Source organism: Lepidochelys kempii, chromosome 9 (assembly GCF_965140285.1).
Source record: "Lepidochelys kempii isolate rLepKem1 chromosome 9, rLepKem1.hap1, whole genome shotgun sequence".
NCBI lineage: Eukaryota > Metazoa > Chordata > Testudines > Cheloniidae > Lepidochelys > Lepidochelys kempii.
Window position 1 is genome coordinate 11114275 of NC_136388.1, and position 22440 is coordinate 11136714.

At 38.4% G+C, this 22440-nt stretch overlaps 1 protein-coding gene across 2 annotated transcripts in view; it reads left to right on the forward strand.

Annotated features, from left to right (window-relative positions):
• Positions 1-267: 267 nt before the first annotated feature.
• The window catches only part of CCDC39 (coiled-coil domain 39 molecular ruler complex subunit), a 29268-nt gene continuing 7095 nt past the window's right edge, over positions 268-22440 (forward strand). For both annotated transcript variants that reach the window (XM_073359295.1, XM_073359296.1), the window contains exons 1-15: positions 268-468; positions 1847-1966; positions 4593-4739; positions 5582-5740; positions 6689-6781; positions 6875-7003; positions 8964-9155; positions 10607-10710; positions 11208-11340; positions 14199-14393; positions 15115-15279; positions 17074-17211; positions 18691-18899; positions 20538-20661; positions 21724-21883. In XM_073359295.1, coding sequence (XP_073215396.1) covers positions 352-468; positions 1847-1966; positions 4593-4739; positions 5582-5740; positions 6689-6781; positions 6875-7003; positions 8964-9155; positions 10607-10710; positions 11208-11340; positions 14199-14393; positions 15115-15279; positions 17074-17211; positions 18691-18899; positions 20538-20661; positions 21724-21883 — 2185 coding nt within the window. In that variant the 5' untranslated portion in view covers positions 268-351. The remainder of the gene's footprint in view (positions 469-1846; positions 1967-4592; positions 4740-5581; positions 5741-6688; positions 6782-6874; positions 7004-8963; positions 9156-10606; positions 10711-11207; positions 11341-14198; positions 14394-15114; positions 15280-17073; positions 17212-18690; positions 18900-20537; positions 20662-21723; positions 21884-22440) is intronic.

Here is a 22440-nt window from a genome sequence, read left to right on the forward strand (position 1 = left end):
CACAGCAACCTTCCCGGCCCCACGCTGAGGTAACAAATCCCTACCGCCTCAGCCCGGGGGACACGGAACTCCCTGCGACGGGGGGACAAGGCAGCGCCCGGGAGAAGAGGGTGGGGTGAATTGAGACACGTGTCGGGGGCATGGGGGCTGGGGTGATCGGGGGGGGGGGGATGTGGACGCGTGCGAGGAGGGGCGGGGGGGGAAATGTGTGACCGGAAGTCGGGTTCCCTCCCGCGCCTGACTTCCTGTTTGGTCCGTAACCAAGGGCTTCCCGTTGCTAAGGGAGCTGGCGGCGGAGCCTGTGCCAGGGAGCCGGAGCCGAGGGGGCTGCAGGGACCCCAACGCCCCAACATGAGCAGTGGCGACGCCGACAGCGGCTCCTCCGCCTCGGTCCTGGCCGAGCTGGACTGGGACGATGGGTTCGCCATCCCCGTGGCCAACGCGGAGAACAAGGCGCTGGAAGAGGAAGTGAGTGGGAAGGCTGCAGCCCGACAGGGGGACACGAACACCCCCCCCCCTCGGCTCACCAGGAACGGGGCATGAACCCGACCCCCCGCCGGAGGACTGACGCCTCCCCGACTCGCCAGCGAGGGAGGGACACGGATCCCCCTCCCCTCCAGCGGGAGGGAGACATGAATGGACCCGGCCCCGGCCCCTAACGGCGGGCGGGGCGGAATACGAACCCTCCCCCCCCCAGGGAAGTGGGGGGACATGAAGCATCCCCTTGCCTGCTCACTGGGGTTCGAACCCCTCCACGGGTCCTAGGCTAGGGCCCCCATTAGGAAACACCCCCCAAAACACCCCACCTGGGGTTCCCTAGGGAAGAATCTATCCCAGGCCAGGGCCCTCCCCCGCGGGGGCTCATGCAGCTAATGCTACTCTTCAGTTTATGCACTGACCCAATGGCCCAGCAGCATGGTGCTGTGCTACTGGGGGCACCTGTTGACAGCTGACTTATAAATCCCAAGGGCTACCCACACATAAAGCTCCCATGGCATTTTTCACAAGAGGAGTAGGGTTAAAGTATGTCCGAGACAAACTCTTCATCCTTCCCTCTCCTTCTAGGCTGGTCCTGAGTTTGTCATCTTCAGCTATTCTTTACTGAGGTCCTGATCCATGCAGGGACATTCTTATAACCTCAATGTCCTATTAGTCTTCCTGCACAGATCTCGTGATCTCTCAGGACATGGGCTTGATTCACCATTACCCTACACTTCATACAGTTATTTACACCAGTGCACAACAGAAGTAATGTGCTACAGAATTAGAAAAATAAGTTTCACACCCACTTTGCACTAGTTAAAATGACTGTGCCAGGTGCAAGAGAAGGATGATGAGGCTCTTTAATTTGTAAAATTAATATACACCTGTTATATACAATGACTGAACAACAGCATATGTAACTATATTCTGGCCCCTGGTAATTTCAGTTGGATGCGGTATTCTTCGGTTCCTGCCGTAAACTGCATAATATTGTTATGCACTTACTGTTAAACACTGGAAGATCCACTTGCAAGAACAGAGCTATACTTCATATAATCAGTTACTTAGGATGCATTTGGATAAAAGATGCTATATAAATAAATGATAAACATAATTCCATGTCACATTGGGTTATCTTTTAAGGCATAAGTAACATTACTTTTTTAACATTTTTATTATTTAGACCAACTATATTTATTTTTCTCTTCCTTCATTTTTAAAGAAATGAAGTCTATTGTCTATATTTGTGTGGTTTACATTATACAGTTTATATATTGTAAACAGGCAAGTATTGCTTGTTAAATAGTATATATTGCTTTCTGAAGATATATTCAATAAACTAGTAGATTTTGTTTGTTTACAGCTGCAAAAGTTGCAGAAAGAAAAAGCAAACCTAAAAAATCAGTTGACTGATTTTGAAGAGCGTATTGAGGCAATGACATCACATTTGAAAAACGTCAGACAGGAGTTCAACTTTACACAGGTAAATTGTTGTAACTAGTAGATCCTCCTTATCCAGTTTAGAATTCTGCCTGATATTTTTCTCTAATTTGTACACACATCTACTTGTCTGAATACATTTTACTACTGATGAGAGACCTCAGAGCCTTCCAGTACTTGCCTAGGAAATAAATGAAGGCATGTCTCAAAAATATTATTAAATTAATGAAAAATGAATAAATAATTATTGTGCATGGAATGAAGGCACAGATTTTAGGATAGTTTGGCAATGGGTACTTACAGAAGTAATAGATAGATAAGTCTGACCCAGGGGGAAAAAAAAAACTGTTTCAATCTGGAAAAAAAAAATTGTAAAAGGAGAATGTTTTTATTGATCAGAAGATGGTTAATTGCCAAATGCTAATGGGGACTTAATTCTTGAAAAGTGAAACAAGACTATAAGGGGAGAGAGAACTCTGCTTTACACTCTGAGAGACATATGACTAGGACATATGGGCCCAAATTTTCAGATAAATGCATTAGATAAATACATCTAATCTAGGGATCTCAGCTGTTGTGACTGCACATGTTAGCAAATGAGGCTGTCTCTGAGTATCTAGAACCCAAACCCTATAGGATTTTATAGATCAGTATTAACAGCTTGAATTGCACTCGGACCAAATTGGGATCCAGCGTAGACCTTGGTATGAGATACCATTAATGATATAAAAAAGTTGTTTTTCTAAAAAGGTGCATAAATGAATTCTGTAACTTTCTATTGTTTATAGCATGGAACTGGGACTCAGGAGACCTGAGGCCTGCCTCTCACCTTACTTAAACCACTATAAATTAGGAACTACTCCACTCAGATCAATGGAGTTACTGGTTTCACACCAGTATGAGGGTATGTCTACTCTGCAATGTCTACCCACGGCTGGCCCTGTCAGCCGAGTTGGGCTCAGGCTGCAGAGCTGTAAAATTGCAGTGTAAATGTTCCAGCATGAGTTCTGGGACCCGTCCCACTCACAGAATCCCAAAGCTCTTAACTCCAGCCTGAGCCTAACTGTCTGTACTGCAATTTTCCAGACCCACAGCCCAACAAGCCCAGCTCAGCTGATGTGGGCCAGACACAGATGTGTAATTCTAGCGTAAACATACCTTGACAGTTCAAAATCAGATTTCTGGACTTTGTTCCCTAATCTGGCACCAATTTGCTATGTGATCTGTAGAAAGACATTACCCTTCAGTGCCTCCATTTCCCCATCTGTGAAAATGAGTACTATTTAACCACTTTCTTAAAGCATTTGAAGAACATCTGTTGAAAGTTACCAAATGCAGACTATATTTTACTGGGACCTCCTGATAGGCTTTTAGCAGCTTCATAACTTTATTTTGACTATATCAGTTCTTTAGAGTTTCATCTGATAAAAAATATGACTTACCTCATGGAGTCTCCACAGAGATTTCACTTTGTCATCCACTGTGAAGATTACTTCTCATTCAGGAGGCAAAAAATTATTTTCTATTCCCTACTGCTGGAAAATCCTCCGGAGTTGCAGAGAGCCTGATTTGTTTGGGTTAGTGTGCAGGTGTGAGGTGGTGTTGGTGGCCTGTGATATACTAGACTAGATGAGTTGGTGGTCCCTTCAGGCCTTAAACTCTGTGATTAGTTATGTGGCTAAGAGTTAAGGCTCAAATTTTCAAATGATTAGTGGTTTAGGGTGCCTCTGTTTTTGGATACCCAACTTCACATACTTTAAAGGAGCCCAATTTACACAGGTGGGTGCTCAGAACTTTCTGAAAATGAACCCCTTTAAGGAGTCTCAGGCTGGACCCCCCCAAATCACTAAATCACAGCCTATGATTTCAAATGGATGTCTGAGAAGAAACTCTCAGTAATGAATCTACTGATACAACCCATGTGAAAGGGCACTGAGAGACTGATAGATGGCTTCCTTGCAGCTGAACAGCCTCTTAGTTTTAATGTGCTAGATGCAAGTTTTAATTAGCAATTGAGATGAAGAACACCATGTGCTCCTTCTTCTGTAAGAGAAGGACTTCCAGTAGGTAAAAGATTGGGTATTGTATAGGGGAAAATATATTAAAGCAATTTTGCGAGACAAAAAGAGGCACCCAGCTGGCATGTGGTAATATCTATGTCAGCTAATCCATCCCAGCTCAAAACAATAGAATACTCTTTGCTGCTTTGCCTCCTGATTCAGACAGAAAGCTACATAATGATGGAGAGACTAGTTTGAATATGATTATCTGTACTGTTGTTTGGTTCTGAACTATAGAACAGTGAAATAATGGATTCTGAATCTTGCATGAAATATTTTTGAATCACTTAGCTAGATAGGGAAGGCTAATCTGAGAACATTTGATAAAGGTCATTGATTTTTTAATATGAATTCCATATCTAAAAGTCCAAACACCGGTATATGGAGTTGCTCTGAATTTACACCAATGCAAATCAGACTCTGAATTTCAAAAGCCTCCATACACATTTTTATTTTAGTTCTGTAAAATCCCTAGATGTAAATTTCATAGTTTTATATCAGTGTTACCTTTATTAGAGTTCTGATTCTGGTGAAATAATAAAAATGGTATTGCGTGTTAAATGCCTGTTAACGATTCCATGCAAAATAATGAACTATATTATTCTATAGTCTCTTTACAGAGCCAGAGAGAATGAAATTGAAACCGAAGAGCACTTTAAAGCCCTTGCTGAGAGAGAGCTTGGACGTCTCAAAAAAGAGATTCAACGGCTGGAAAATCAGATGGTTTCCTTAAGGGAAAAAAAAAATAGTCAAGAAGTAAGATTCAAAAATATTGTAAAATGTAACCTGTTCTGTTTATCACTATTCTTCTTGCAATGAGTAGTGTTTTTTCCTTAGACAAATGAGGTCATAAGACAACAATTTTAACAATAGTACTTGTTGATGGAGCACGAATGCCTGTGATGTCCCACAAATATTTATGACCCAGTCCTTCAGCCCTTGCTCAGGAACATGTTAAGAGTTTTGTGTTAGTAAGAACTGGAGAACAATCACTTACCATGTCTTTTCTTCTTTTCAAACCATGAGGCTAACTTTTATTCCTTCAGGTTGGCTGTCTTCCTTTTTGTTGACTCTCTTTGGTGCTCAAAATGGCCAGATCCTCCTCCTGGCTGTACAAGGCCGGATTCTGCCATTCCCTCTCACATTGGGAAGTCCCCTCTCAGTCACTTGGCACCACTCTTGGAGTAAGAGTATCCGAATTTGGCTCTTTGGTTGGGGTTGGGGTGGGGGTGAGGGGGCGTAAACTGCATTAAATGATGAGTTGGATCAATTTCTCACCAAGCGTGTATTAACTCCAGATAATAGAATAGGCATCTTGTGCCAAAGGTTCACTCACCTCAGGTTAAGACAATTTTTTTCTTTTTTAGGTTTATGGAAACTTAATTGCCTTGGTTCTTTTTAATGCCAGGACCATATACTGACATTATTCAAACTGAAGACATTTGCCATAGAAAAAGACTCATCCACTTAACAGTCTGGTCTTCAGACACCACTAAATTCCCAAGACTAGTCCGTATCCACTTACATTGTCTGTTTTGATTTTGTGCTTAGAAAGATAATACATAACTTAAAATTTAATTTCTCTCAAACTTTTCCAGAATAATATATTCAAAGCCACGCAGAAGCTGGAAGCCTTAAGATGCCAGATGAACTGGGATCAGCAAGCTCTGGAGGCCTGGTTAGAGGAATCAGCTCATAAAGACAATGATGCAGTCACAATCCAGAAGTATGCTCAAGAGGATGATGGGAAATTAAGAGTATGTAGATATACCATTTAAAAAAAAAACATTATAATATGTATATTTTCAACAGGAACATAAGGCTAATTTTAGCATCTAAGGATTTGTCATGTCATCAGGTTAGGTAGACTGAGACAGAGAGAGAGGCAAGACATTTTGTTCAACAGCACTTTTAATCTATGATGGTTTTCCATTTAGTACATCAATGAAATTTCATTTAAATTCTTTTTTAAAGGTTATATAGGTGACTGTTTTTATAAAGGGCTAAAATGCACAATTTAATACTTATTAGAATTTGTTTGTTCTGCTAGATAAGGCTGACGTTTACCCTGAAAGTACATAAGTATTTAATTATGGCCAGTAGTCACCGTGGATAAAATTTTAAACAGAACTTCATGCTGAATTCAATAGGAAGGTTATCCTAGATCTAGGACATATGACCCTCTGAAAAAACAAGTGCAAGTAATTTAGATGTTCCTGTTTAAACTAGAACTGAACTGCTTAATATCAATGAGGATAAAATAAGGCTATTTGAATAAAATTGACCAGAGAAATGAAAGACTGATATTAAATATAAAGTAGACGCATCAAGCAACTAGTTCAAAATTCATAGATGGTTCTCAAGTAGCTTATCGCTTAGGAAAAGAGTATTTTTGTTGATAAATGTAAGTGTTCTTTGCACACAGTTCAAATTAAAGCTAATTTTATTGTCATGTTTATTGAATGAATAGACAATTCAGATACCATAGCTTACCCAAATAGTCCCATTGATGTTAAAGGGACTATTTCTATGAGTTAGGGCTGCTTGCATGAGCAAAGGTTTACAAGATCGGACCCTTAGCTTTTTATGCATTTCAAACGCATGACATAGATGTCGTCTCATTAACTCCCAACTTAACTGTAGCAGAGCTTTGTATTTATTTATAATTAATTAACTATGTTAGTCCTTAAATCATTTCATTTCAGGTGCTGACCCAACAGATAGAAAAGATGACTATGGAAGCTAATCAGAAACACAAAATTCTTGACAATGAGCTTACAGAAACCATAAGTGCTCAGGTTTGTGTATGAAGCAAATGAAGATTATTTTCCGTATTTGAAGTACTTCTTAAAATTAGAAACCATTGCTAATAGGGCTTCACTTCTTTACAGATGGAGCTGGATAAGGCAGCTGAAGATTTTCGCAGAGTTCACCATGAAAGGCAAGAGCTGATCAGACAGTGGGAAAGTACAATAGAGCAGATGCAGAAAAGAGATCAAGAAATAGATCACTGTGCTTTGGTAAACCATGTATTCAGAGTTTGCTTTATATAAATAGTGGGCCTAACCTTGCACCAATAATGAAAATGGTGCTATTGTCTCAAATAGAAGAACATTAAAAACATAATGGGCCGTATCCTATTCCTTTCTGCATTGGTCTTCTTTACATTTCACTCAGCTGTTTCAAATTTAAGATATATTACAGAAGATTACCTACACAGTTGCATTGCATTGCATCATTTTGATAAATATTCTTAGTCTTAAAGGGGTGTCTGTAAAGCTAAGTAAAGTCCCTCTCAACTTAAGCGATACTCTTCTGCACTACCATACAGGAGTCTCAGGTTTAATTTTCAGTTCCAGTCTGACGTTCCCTGTTCCATCAGGAGCTAGAGTGCCTTGCAACTTCTGATAATGTTCCCTCTGTCTTGTCTTATCAGCACTAAGAGCAGGTAGACTTCTACCCATTCCTCTTAGAAAAGGACAGTGGGCTGCAAAAGAGGGGGGAGGGGGAAATTACAGGTCTGGGACATGATTCAAAGGGAAAATAGGGGAATTAATTTTTAGATTTCTGACAGATATGATTTCTGCCGTCATGTGCATGTGTGGCCCCTATAAAGGTCAGTTGGAGTTAGTGCTTTCTAAGGTCAGAATTTAGCCCTAAGAGCTTGCTACAAACATGAATCAACATTAGCACTTTTTAAAAAGCCTTTCAAAAAGTGTTGTTTTGATTACATTTTACAAGTTAATGCTTGCTTCTATTATTTGTCACCTTTCTCATTCTCTTAGAGCCTCGAGATTTATGTTTCTGTCCTAGAAAAAAAAGCTATAATGAAAGGGGGTTAAATAACGCACATTCTCTTTTGTTTTATATGTATTGAATTTGAAATGTGTGTAGAAATAAACATGGGTATCAAAGTGGAATTTTTATAAAGTTTCAGAAGCCTCATATGATAGCTTCAGATTTTGGAAAAGGTGTCATATGTCTGAAAGAAGATTCTGCACTAAATCTCAGCTTTGGCTAGTATGAAATTGCCCTGAAAAACAGGGGAACTTCAGCTTTGCATGTTGTTCACATTTGGGTTAGGAAGCTCTGTGGGAAAAAGTGTTTTGAATTATTATTATTATTATACAACAGTAAACAATATAATAAAGAGAAAAAAATCAGGAGGAATCATTTAGAATGTGAGTTAATGTAGAAACTTAGCTGGAATAACTTGAGCTCTTTAGTACTATAGGCCATATAATTGCTAGTGGCCAGATTCTGCTACCTTTTTTCACATACTCTGCAATTAGTCCTGTTGATTTATTTTTTGATTAAAATAAGCAGTTATGATTCTTAATATAGGGACCGGATCAGCTAAGAGAGATGGTGCCATTTTTTTGCCGTCACTTTTCAAAGAACATGAAATTAATTGTTGTACACTATTGTTTCACCAATATCTAAGTTCTTGCTGAGCCATTTTACTTATTCTTTAAGAACAACAAAATCCACCATTTCCTAAAATCTGCTGTGCTAAAACCCTTACGCACACCTTGGTCATCATTTGTCATGGCTATGAATTATTACTATTATTGTAACCTCCTCTATGCCCTCTCCCCTGTTCTGGTCTATTAAAATGCTGTTTATGCCTATAACCTCTTCCTTTCCTGTCACTTTGAGCGTGTCACTGTTCTATGTAAGTTTACAGTGATTTTTAATACTGAGAGAGAGAACTGGAATAGAAGTTGCCTATCCAAAATATTTTCAGTATTTTATGTTGCTAAATAGGAGTTCAATGAGTCACATATCAAAGGAAATTATTTCATGGTGCTGCAATACCTAGGTTACCACATACTATTGCATTAAAGTATATTTTGATTTGTTTCTTTTTACTATTAATCATTTTTGAGGTAAAGCAATAGCCAAAAACAAAGAGTAACAGTCTTACGGCAATGCTTGTTGCATTATTTAAAACACTTGAAATGTTTTTTATTCTGCTAGTTATTAGCCCAGGTAAGACAGGAGATCCGAAAGAAAGAAGATGTGATTAAAGAGAAGATTCGTTTTTTGGCAAACGAGACTGGGAATAACGTGGAGTATGAAAAGAGAATTTCTGTTGCTGACCGGCAAGCTGCCAAACTCCGATTAGATTACCAAAACCAAGATGCTTACAGAGTTCAACTCCAGGATGAGGTAATAGCGACTAAATGCTTCAGGGAAAAGTAAAAAATAAAAAAAAAAAACATAACTTTTAATTAATGAAACGAATGTGACAGCAAAAATGCAGAAATATATGGTGACCTCTCTCATTTTCTGATACAGTCCTTATGTTGTAACAAAATGTCTGCAATTGCCAATGCAGTGCGGGGTATTGGAGTTTGAATCCTGAGCTTGGTCTTTGGCTGGTAATGCTGCAGAGGAGGAAGCATGTAGCCATTGAGAAAGGAAGTGCCTTGTATTACTGCGTTGCCTTCCAATGGCTGGTTCAAATGTTTCCCTTAAATAGTATCCAGCCTGTGACAGTGACTACTAGATGCTTCAGAGTATAATGCCCCATCTTTACCACACATATCATGCATCTAATTTTGTAGTACTGTAACATGGTGAAAAAAAAATGTCTTCACTTCTCCAGATGATCACCATTTTATGCTCTGAAGAATGAGGGCTGACAGCCCTTGTAATTTTGTCCTAATTAAAATAACTGTAGAGGCTTTTCATTTTCATAAAGCTACCCAATAAAGAGGCAATATGGGGTAGTGGGTTGCTACATCTGTAAAAATGGGAACAATACCTGCATCCCTCCTTCAAAGGTGTATTTTGAAGATTAAACAGCTAACGTTTGTAAAGACGTTGGAATGTATAAAATGCTAAGTATTGTTCTCTTGCTGAACTATTTACTTCAATTATATCTTGCTGAAAAAAGTTCCACAGGTTAATTTTGTGTGGCATAAAAATATTTCCCTTTATAGAATCATAGACTTTGAGGTCAGAAAGTACCATTATGATCATAAAACTTATTGTTTAATTTTTATGAATAGTCTGTGTGTCCTCGTACCTCAGAATCCTCCGTTAGTTTAACCAAAGTAATGTTGTGCAATCAGCAGAGTTTGGGCCAGCACTAATTGTTGGATTCACACCATCGCTAGTGCCCATATGGAGCCTCATTGAAGTCATTGGAACGCCACATAAGCACAAGGGTTTACTCACACAGATGCAGTTGCAGTATCTGGTCCCATTCTTTCTTCTTGATAATTAATTAATTAAAAATATATAGGGTCAGATTCTCACCTGCTGTAAATCAGTCTGATTTCATGGGTTTTGCCAATTTACACAAGTTGAGAATCTGGACCTTTTTTTTTTTTTCCATTTAGAGAAAACACTTTAAAACTATCTAGAATAATCTTCGCTTTGTAGAAATACAGGTTTGTTAGCAACACTAGCAAATGTTTTGACATTTTTGATGGGGCACCGAAGGCGGATTGTTAATATTTATATACTTATAAAAGAAAGTATTATCCCGTTTCAGTGTTGGTAATGCTTAACAGTAAGTGAGCTTTCTGAAAATTAATTGTTTATAAATGTACTAAAATGTTCCACACTACAAAATAGAGTAAATGATCCTTTTTACTTTATTTATTTATTAGCTGGATACTTTAAAAGCCACTGTGGACAGAACTGCTTCTGATTTAGAATCTCTGAGAACAGAAATGGCCAATCTGAAGAAAGAAATCCAGGAAAAACACATCAGGTAAGAAAGATAAACTCTTAGAAAAAGTTTATAACATTCTGTAACAATCAGATCTTTGATGAAGTTATTCATACCAAGGAACCTTAAACAATGTTGGACACTTAAGTAGTCAACTAGCAGGATATTTTGTGACACAGCTAGACTGTCCTAGTTACTCTTTGGACTAAATAGCCTTGAAATACTCTGTGAGTCTCATCTCAGTTGAGGGGGGGGGGTGAAATCTGTGTGGGCCCTGGCTGTCATCTTATTTTTTGTTTAGTTTATAAAATTGTGGTAATAGTGTCCATAACAGTTGTCTGAGACAGACCTAAGCACTCTACACACTTACATGCCTTTCGATGAATATAATGAATTGCTTTATTAGATTCACTTCTCAAGCAACTGTTCTGTTCTAAACATTTTTAGACATTCTTAAATGTCAAGCAACTGTTCTAAACATTTTAGTGTTTTGTGTGTACCCTTCATTTCAACTCATGGTGCCTTATAATTTTGTTCAGGCTAAACCATGTTAAAGATCAGAATGTGCATCTTTCAAATAAACTGAAGTTTGTGACTGAGAAGACATTGAGTTTAGAAGAAAAAGCTTTCAGGATGGAAGAAATACTAAAAGAAGAGGAGAAAATTGTTAAAGTAAAACCTTTTAGACAATATCTGCCACTTAGGATTAATGTGGACTTTACAGGTTGTGTTTCGGACAAGCATTTATGTATGGATTAAAATTGAATTTATTTATTAATTAATATGGCCTGCAGCCATTCCCCCTCAAACGTTAAAGTACGCAATATTCAGTTGGGTCAGGACTTGGATAGGAGATCCCTAGGGAAAGCCTTGGTGTTGTGCAAAGTGGTATGTGGATTTGATAGGTGGCATTCTTCCCTCCGAATTGGTACTGAATCAAGGCATGGTATTGAGGGGGCACTGTGAAGTGGAACTGCCATCTTTCAGATCAGATGAAACCTAGATCTTGATCACTTGTGGTTATTAAACATCCAGTAGAATTTCTAGACAAAGGTCATTTAATCCCAGATTTGTGGCTAAATTTTAAGGAGCTATCACTAGAAATGGGCAGAGAATATTAATTCCATTTCATGGAGGATTTTAAGATTTTGAAATTTGATTTGGTTCAGCGTCAGAATGAAAACCAAAAAATTCACATTTCTACACAAAATGGAATTACCATTCTCTATCCACCTCTACTGGGAGCCATGGACTCAGGAAGCTCTGTGAGCTTGGGCTGCTTAGGAACTGTGAGTCTGGATGCTCTGGGAGTCTAGGATTTTCAGGTCCTTGGCTCCCTATCAGCCTGACAGATGAGCTTTCCTATACTTTATTTAAAAAATAAATAAAAAAACCACCAAACTCCCTGTTTCCCAATTTGTTAATAATTCTTTATAAATATGTTTAGCCTCTGACATTTCTGATATAAACCTTTGACATTTTGCTTGATGATAGGGTATTGGATGCTCTAAAGTTGTCAGATGACCTCATTACACAAGTGGCAGAACAGGTGTTCTCAAACAAGTGACAAGAAAAACTACAGTCATGCACACCATCTCATATTTTGTTTCTGCCACTTCGTTTTCCCAAACCCTGTCTTATTTTTCAAGCAATAGCTGTGTGAAATGCTGCTCTCATGATAGCATTTGGGACTTATTTCATGAACTTTGCTCTTGTGTTATAAAGTTACTATGTACATTAAATTGCACTTTGAATATTAATACACAGTTTAGAGAAAATGAACCTTAGCTATATACATAGATTAAAAAAATAGGGTTTGCTATTAAAAAAGATTAAATACTGCAGAAAATCTGAAAACTAGCTGGAATTATATAACATTTCTGTAAATTGAAAACTGCATTTGCTTCCTCGTAAATCTGCTCCTAGGGTGGCTAAGCCATTAGCAGGGTTTCTTTACTTACATATGTGGCAGATAACCCAAGCTGACACTGAGCTTGGCAGCTCTACAGCCTTGGGGTAATATTTTAAATAAGATGAACTGTTCTTGAACAATGTCTGTAATTTATTAGTCAGAAGCATGCTTTCCATCAACATTAGGCATGCATGTCTATTTCCCGCATCTATTAATTTACTGTGAAAAGATATTTACTGAGAACAATACAGACAAAATCCCATTCGTCACTTGTGCTTGAGTTTCCTGACGTCTCCTGGACTCTGTAGCAAAGCAGTGTTGTAGGGACTGATTCTTATCTAATGCCCATATCTATTTTGGGGGGACCTCTTTTTAAAAGGAAGAAAATTTTTTTTAAATACATTTAAAAATACAAAAACTGCTTAAGACCTTAATGACTAAGGACCAAATTCTGATCCTACTTGAGATGATAGTTTTGCCTTTTTTTTTTCATTAGTTCAAAAAAATTGGCCCTAACTGGACACATAGGTGGTCATAGAAATTAAAAATAAATATGTTTTAAAAACAAATCTTAAAAAAATCATTTCCTCAGTTAGGGCCTGATCCAAAAGCCATTTCCCATTCACTTCAGTAGGCTTTGGATCAAGTCCATACTTGCCCCCAAGTTACTGAGTTCAGGGTTCAATAATTTTCCTTCAACACTTATTCCAAAAATAAAACTCTCTTTCAACCCTCCTGCCTTCAAGTCATCTCTCAATGTTATTAAAGATGGTGAGAGAAACGCAAAACTTTGAATTCAGGTCTTGGCAAGTAGAAATCCTTTGGTGGTTTTTGTTTGTTTGTTTGTTTTTTAACAGTTAAGCATATTATTTTGTAAATGATTGAAAAATCTTAGCATTTTGGTTCATATATGTTTCTAATACATTTCAGGTCACATTAATGTTTTTTACCTCTCACAATCAGAGTTCAAGATTCTATCCCACTACAGTTGATGACATCTCTAACACCTAAAACAGAGCAAGGAACTGAATTTCCTACTTTGCTTCAGGTGTTAATGGTATCAACTGCAGCATAGAAACCTCATCTTAGGTCCTGGCAGGTATGAAAAGAATGAAGTGATTTTAAAATGTCTGAATATATTTTAAAACAAAACTATATTATATATACATATTCTGTTATACATTTTGATTGTTAAACAATCTTGAAAAAACATATTGTAAGTCATTTGTAAGAAATCAGTACAAAAAAAGCAACCCTATTTTACAGGTGTATATTGGAAGGCAGTGAGGGGTAAGACTGGAAAGAGGCAAGAATTTATAGTTTGCTGAAATGGAGTACAGACTAAAAGGGACAAAAGTCTCTCAAAAGTGCACTCCAGTACTTTTGCAAGGACAAAATTTTAAGAACACATTTTTATCCTCCAAAGTCAAAGACTTTTCAAACCAGCAAACAGTTTCTAAAACTTCTGATACTAAAATTTCATGCTTCCAATACCTCATATGTAGAATATTTTATATGTATCGTTTTTTTTTTCTATGAATGATAAAGACAAATGTGTGTCCCTGCAAGGCATTACCCAAAACTGACTTTTTGTGTTTAATGAGTAATTTGTCATCAGGAAAAAGAAACACAAATGAACAAGTTGAAAGAACTCCATTTCAAGAAAACTCAGGAGTTACAGATACAGGGGGAGAAGGAGAAATCTATTATTGCAGAAATCGAGGGAACCCGAGTATCACTTAAAAACCTTAACAGTCGTTTACGTATACTTGATGCAGACACCTTAAAGCAACAGGAAATCATGTATAATCAGGTAAAAGTGTTAACAAGCCCTCAGTTTCATTTGTGATCGTTCTTTGGGGCTAACATATGAATAGCTTATTTGGGTTTTTTCTGTCTTTAACTGCTTAGAAAATGCAGTTTCTGAAATGATCAGTGCTTGTGATGAGTTCTACAGTTTCATCTCCCCAGGTGCATGAATGAAATTTTGTGTGTGTGTGTATTATTTTTTGTATCTTCTGTTCTCCACTTTAATTTCCCAAATCAATTCTTCACTTTGATTCCTCTGAACTACTGATGCTTCAGGATAAATTTTCGAAGCGATACAAGAGAGGTACATGCCCAAATTCTGTTATTTGCTAATGGGATTTATGTGTATATCTCCTATGCACTACTTTGAAAATTTGCCCCTTTATATCAATTTCCACTGGTACGGCAAGATTGCAACACTGCTGTAAGCCTCCCTATAGCTGACTCCCTATCTGTGCAGTGTGTGCTTTGTTACACTTTTAGGAGATTACTTATGATCCATCATCACACACCAATCATTTAAGAGCATTTTGTTAATGTTTCACATTAAAATGAGAAGGCTATAGGCCGCATATTATTGTAAAATAACAATAGCTTAATTAGGCAACTGTCCTAAAGCCAAAATTTAGTTCCAAAGTTTATATGCAATGATTTAGCATTATAGAAAGAGCTACAATTATTTATCTCAGTCTCTCAATTTTATTTTTTACATATAATTTTAACAGGATTTTTATATCCAGCAAGTGGAACGACGACTCTCACGGTTAAAAGGGGATGTTAATACAGATGAAAGGCAAGTTCTGGAAGCAAAAGTTGCCGAACTTACAAAGACCTTAGAAGAAAAGAAAGAGGCATATAATCTTTTACATGCCCAGCACAAGAAACTTCAGGTAACTTACTTACAACATCATCTTTGCTGATATAAATTCTGGAAATCCTAACAAATTAGTTTAGGGAGATTTTTTCTTTATTCATTAATCTGGTACTAGGATGTGTGAACTTCATGCAAGTTACACAGGTAACCTCACACCGCACTCCTCTGATGTACCTTGTGGGAAATGTATAGCTACTGGACGACTGAAGATTCTTGGCATATACTGGGCTAGATGGACCTTTTGGTCTGACCCAGAATGGCCAGTCTTATGTTCTTATGGCATGAAGGAGGATTTTGGGTTGTGTTGAGCACAAACTTAACTTACTTTACATCTACTTGATCTTCAAGCAATCAGAGCTAAAAATGAAACTTTTCAGATTTGTCTTCACAATAAGGCATCAGTAAGAGACCATTATTCTATGATAATATTGTGCTCCATTGACACTAGCTCTTATGTATTACAATATAATTGCATTGTTTTTGTCCAATTAGGATTTTAGTTTTAAGTTAAAGTTTAAGTCCTTTGTTTAAAGGAAAAAATGTTCACGTTCACAAGCCCAAAGCTGACCCAGTACTTGTACAAACAACTTTTTTCTGTTTTTAAAATGTTGCTCTAGGAGATCTTGTATATCACAATATATGATATGCAAATTATCAATATGCATATGCAAGTTACTTTACTTGCAAGCACAGTTACAGTGAAATGTATAAATGCACCTAACTTGTTTCTACATCAGCCCGTCATGAGTTTGACACACCAATAATTTTGTTTTGTGTGTATATACATATAACTTCTCCTCTCACCCTCAGGTTATCCCCCAAATTTGCGCCTTTATTTTGTTTCTTTTTAAACAATTTTCAAACTATGAACACTTGCTCCTTTAAGTAAAAAAAGTCTAATTTTAAATGAAGCATTGGAGAATATCATGAGTAGTTTATCAACGAGACGCTTAAGAGATAACTTGATCATGGTCTATAATTACCTACATAGGGAGAAGATATTTGATGCTAGAGCAGTGGTTCTCAAACTAGGGCCGCCACTTGTGCAGGGAAAGCCCCTGGCGGGCTGGGCCAGTTTGTTTACCTGCCGCGTCTGCAGGTTTGGCCGATCGCGGCTCCAGGCCAATGGGGCTGCAGGAAGGGAGGCCAGCACATCCCTCGGCCTGTGCCACTTCCCGCAGCCCCCAGAAACAAACCGGCCCGGCCCAGCAGGGGCTTTCCCTGAAGAAGTGGCGGCCCTAGTTTGAGAACCGCTGTGCTAGAGGGCTCTTTAGTCTAATAGACAAAGACACAATAAGATCTAATGGCCAGAAGTTGAAGTCATCGAAGTTCAAACTGGAAATAAGATGCACATTCTGAACTAGTGTAATTAAACATTGAAATAGACATCCAAGGGATGTGGTAAATTCTCCATCACTTGGGAGTCTTACCCAGAATTGGATGTCTTTATATGCTCTATAAAGTTCAACCATAAATGCTGGGGTAGATGCAGTGAAATTGTATGGCCTGTGTTATGTAGGAGGAAAGACTAGATGATCATAATGGTCCCTTCTGGCCTTAAAATCTATGACTGCATGAATATGAAGGTTGTGTATTGGTGTCATAAAAGGGTTGCTTGCACCCCGCCTAAAATATTTCAGTAGCACCATGGACCAGAACCCATTGTGTTAGGCACTGTACAGACAGTACAAAAATATAACAGAGAGCCCCTGTCCTAAGAGTTTATAATCTGTAATTTTTAATTAATTGCTAGTAATTGGTGTAATCTGTTTCCGGGGTCATGAACTAAAAGCCATTTATTTTCTAACAGAGCGATGTCCATTTTATCAAGAGAGCAATGGATAAGACAGGAGAAGAAATGACTGGTCTGATGATCAGAATAGATGAACTAAACCTTTTCAATGACAAATCGGATAAAGAGTTAAAAAAAGCCAAAGCTCTTAAGCAGGTATGATGATAATTTGTGGCTTTTTACTAATGGAAAGTATGAGGTTTTTTATTTTGTTCTGTTTTTTAAGAATAAACCATCTAAACACTCTTAATTAATAGATTGGGGGTTCTTTTCTACTTTCTTTTGTGCAGGGTCATCTCCTGCCAGAGGGAAACCCTCTGGAGTTTCTTGGTCTTTCAGCCTCCCTGTAATACCCAGATCTTCAAAGGAAGGACAATTTCATGGCTATTGTCCCATTAGCTGGTAGTGTCTGGGGAGGGTGTAGAGCAGGGGCCGCCACTTCCCGCAGCTCCCATTGGCTGGGAACGGCGAACCACAGCCACTGGGAGCTGCGAGTGGTAAACAAAGTGTCTTGAGGCCCGCCAGTGGCTTACCATGAACAAGCCGTGAACCAAGTTTGGGAACCCCTGGTGCAGAGGAACTGTAGCCTCTTACCACCTCAAGTTGTAGGGCTCCATTGGGAATTCAGTTATTACTGACTAAGTCCCTTGCATTTATGAAGCAATATCCATTTGGAGGGTGCTTTGTTGCCAGAGGTGTATTACTAACGTTTCTTTGAGAAATCATTAATTTGAAATGAATGCTACTTTCGGATTTAAGTTTTCTCAAAGAAACATCAGTAATACAATAGAATATGGATAGAATATCCATGGAGCTGGCAAGGGATAATGTTGTGGAGAGCAGATGAACCCCAATTGTTCCTTCTACCCAGTCTCCAAAGCCTTGTGGAGCCACAGCTCCAAGATGACCTTACAGAGGGGCTTACATGGACAGGGAAAAGAAGGAGCTAATACTGTTTGGCTAGCATGCCCCAAACCCAGATGTTCACTCTCCAACTTTGAGACTGATGGGATGTTCTGGCTCACTAATTTAAATATCATATAACAAATAGGATGCACCAACTACATATAATAACTGGTTTCCCTTCCACTGTCATCCTTTCTGCAAAAATCTTTTGTTTTTCTTATGGTCTAAAGTCTGAAACTAAGACTTTTTTTGTGTTTGCTTTTTCTTCCTCCCAGCAAGGCTCATCAGCACAACCTTGGGAGTATGAGTTTGGTAATGTAGGTTCTGTATAAATCACAGCTATCCTTTTGTTTTATTTTGACTTCTTAATTAGAACAGATTTTTGTAAAAGTCCTATTCTTCCTTTTGCTGTGAGACACAAGGAAGAGGTGCAAAAGCCCCTGAAGCACTTGAAAAGGTGCAGCAGGAGCTCTGAAACTAGTGCTTCCCTCACCTTTTCCCTGTCCCCAAGAGAACTCTGGGTGGTCGAGGCTCAGCTGAGACTACAGCGTAAGACAATAACCTAAGGCTCAGTGCTGGTTTTTGTGGTATAGAAATACTGTTTAAAGAGTGCTTTACAGGAAACTGGAATTTCTAAAAATGTGTCGGTTTAAAAATAAATCAAGTTGAAAAGCATACCTACCTTTTAATTTTGTATTATTTCTCTCTCTTTTTTTTGGCATTTGATAGGATTTGATGATTGAAGATAATCTCTTAAAATTGGAATTGAAACGTCTTCGAGATACGCTGTACAACAAAGCAGAGCAAGTTCTCTCACTGGAAAAACAAAAGCTACAGTTAAATACAGCTATGGAAGAAAGAACTGAAGAAATTAAGGTTCACAAGGCAATGATTGAATCACAGATAAGATTTGTGGAGCAGGAACGGCAAAGTGTAAGGTAGTTACCATTATTTTCAAAACATTACCTTCAATGTTCTTAACAGTAAATGGAAAATAGAAACACAATACATTAAGATATTATTCAAAATATCCGGGTGAACTGTGTGGTCTGTTTACAATTTTCCTCTCTTAAACATTTCAAAAATCAGCTAGTAGATTCCCTGTCTTTGAGTACAGCATTAATAAATTAATTTCTCAGCCATCATTTTTTAAATCACTTTTATATAGTGTCTTTCATGTGGGATCTAAAAATGTTTACAAAGGGAGGTAGATATTATCCTTATTTCCCAAACAAAAAGACTGAGGATAGTAAGTGACTTGCCCAAAGTCACACAGCTAGTCAGCAGAAGGGTTGGGAATAGAACCTAAGTTTCTTGATGCCAGTCTCCTGCTTTAACCACTAGGCAAATATCTCTTTACTCTCTGCTATCCCCCATCCTATCCTGAACAAGAAATCATCATTTGTCCAATGTGGAAATATGTCATCTGGTATTGTAAGGAATCTGTAATTGCATACCTACTGCCATACAGAATCTCTTTAAGCTCAAGCAATAGAGGTCTGGCTTTTGAAGGCAAAGTTCCTACGTCTGACCCTCCACTGCTGCATTTGTTCAGGATAGCTGGTGACTACATTGTCTGTATATTTAGAGCTAGTTACAATAGCTAGTTATAACAGCCAAGTTATTTTTTTATGAGAGGACCTACTCATCAGGAATAATATACTGGAGAAAACTGGTCTTCATTGGTGACCCAGTAAGTGAACAGTTCTTACAAGCATTCGGAGAATCTCCATTAACAGTCCCGTGTAGTAGAGCTTTTAATCTCCTGTGGATCAGAAATGGTACACATATACCACTTAGTTGATTATACTGTGGTAAAGTGATATTAGAAAGTTACAAGAAAGCACAGACTTCTTTGTTGCCTTCATAATAAGAGAATTAATTCAAAATATTTACTATAATTTTTAGTTCTGACCACCTAATATCTGTCTTGTAGTAAGTAGTTAAATCTAACTAGGAAGCTAGCAAACACTCAATAGCTGAGCTGGCAGGCTTTTATTCACCCCTCTGCTAACCACACCCCACGCAATAGGAAATTAGAGTGATTTAGTGTGACTAAAGCTTAACTCCTCACCCAGAGTGCAGACTGTATGTTTTTCCTTTGACAGTTACACAGCTAATTAGTACTTGCATGTAATTTGATTTGGGGTTGTTGCCTGCTCTTGCTTATTCTCATTTACCAGTAGCAATATTAAGAAATGATCAGCAGGGGGCATCTTGTGCAGCTGTAGGACTTAAATACCAAAGCTTTAAAGATTGGGGGAGGTGTATCACAGAGCTCTCTGTGATGTGAGGGATCTGAAATTTGTCCACTTTAAGCAGTAGTGTGAGAGAAGTTGTGGGGGTGGGAAGAGGACCAGATGTCTGCAGTTGGGGAGGACTGGGAATAAATAAACCTACCTAACAGCAGAAGCAGTAATGCTTTCATGGCTGGCTCCCTGTGCATGTTCAGACTACTGGGGTAGTAGCAAGTGCTGCTGTAATACAAGGAATAGCCTATAAAACGGTACAAGACAGAAACGTATATTTTCTTAAACATCTCAATCAATGTGTGTTCACTTTCTTCCATCAATCAGTGCTGAATTTCAAGACCGTCTAAGTAAAATTGAAAAACTAAGATGCAGATATGAAATTCTTACCATCGTCATGATGCCTCCTGAAGGAGAAGAGGAGAAAACTCAGACCTACTATGTCATTAAGGTAGTTGAGTTACTTTACTGTTGGAATGCTTTTAATCGACTAAAAACTCTTCCATCATAAGTGTTGATTTTAATAGCTTCCCCTATTCTACTCTGGTTTCAACTCCCGTACCTCTAAGACAACCACCTTGACCTCCCACCAGTTGCCTCTCTTGGAGAAAGGTCCTAGCTGCATTCTTTCCTGCTGTCTTGGGAACATGGCTCTTTACCCCTATTCCCAGAGTGCAGTACCCCTATTCTAACTAGTCTGCTCTTCTGAATGGCATGTGGCATATTGGGACCTCGGCCCAAAATGCCTTGCAGGACATCCTGCAGTTTACTCTTGTGCTCCTTCAGCTATACTCAATTTGGAATAGGATTTAAAAAAAAAAAACAACTGAAGTAGTATTCAGTACCACAGAGTACTGTGAAGTAGAAATCTGTACCACAGAGCTAGATTTCAGAAAAACTCTAGTTTAGGCCCCAATCCTGCAAGTTGCTCTATGTGGATGCAATCAGGTGCTCACACAGTGCACCGCTGACTTAATTTTTATTTGCTTCAAAAATCTGAAATGAACTAACTTGTCTGGTCCATCTGTTTTATAGGTCACAGAAGATGTTATAGCCACTCTATTGAAATCCATGTACAAAAGGAAAGGCTTAATCATAGAGTTCTCTTTTAGTCTTAAATTTGTATAATCCAAGAACAGCCTTATAGTTAGGGAGTGCTTTGGACAACTTATCTCACCATGTGGTTTTCAAACCTAGAAAAAGCAGAACTTTCTGGCTGCTTAGTAGCTAAGACTTCTACTGTGAGCACACATGTGAACCCCTGTGCCCACATAAAACTCCAGGGAAATCAGCTCTGCATAGATGCTCATGACAAGATCAGGCTCTAAGATTAATTTCTTGTAAGAGTATAGAAAAAGGTTTTCTTCTTAACTACTTAACATCAAGTATTCTTCTGTTATTGCCATGATATTATTAGTGTGTTTCAGTTAGACCCATGCAGCCCAGAGACAGCCATCACAATATGTCTGTTGGATTCTTTCTTTCTCTCTCTCAGATCTGTTTTTATTTTTAGGCTGCCCAGGAAAAGGAGGACCTTCAACGTGAAGGTGATGACTTGGATGCAAAGATCCGCAAAGCTGAAAAAGAAGTCATAGCCTTGCAAAATACCATGCACGTTCTTAATAACTGCAACAGCAATTACCGGAACTCTTTTAAAACAGTGACAGAGACAAGTATGTAAAATGAACATTGTTATTATTTGTGTGAGTTAGAGATGAAAGCATAAACTAGGGACACCGGAACAAAACAATGATACTAAAGGGCTGTACTTACTGAATAAATTAGCTACAGAACACACTGATAGTAGCAGAAGAGAGAATAATTTTGAATGTTGCTGTCAGTTCACCAGGGCAGAGTAGATACAGGAAAAAGAAGCTATTAAAGTTCAAGTTTTGCCTTATTTTTATGCAAATTCTTAAGCTTAAGTAACGGTTGTGAAAACTCTCAAGTACAGCAAAACCACAGTAGGGAGGCATAAAGTGTTGTAGAGAGACTGCACAAAGTGTCTCCACTGAAAGCCCATTCATCAGTGATAGGAGGAATGGCCAGTAGGTCTGCAAGTACTTGAATCCAGTGGCAGGACAGCAAGGCATAGTGGTTGTGAGGCACTGGTGAAGGCAGGTCCCTTATCGACAGTATTGTTTGTTTCCTGTTTTCGTTATAGGACAGTGCTGTTATCTGGTAAAAAGGTGAGCTGAGGATTGTGCCACTGTTCGTGTACTGCATAGAC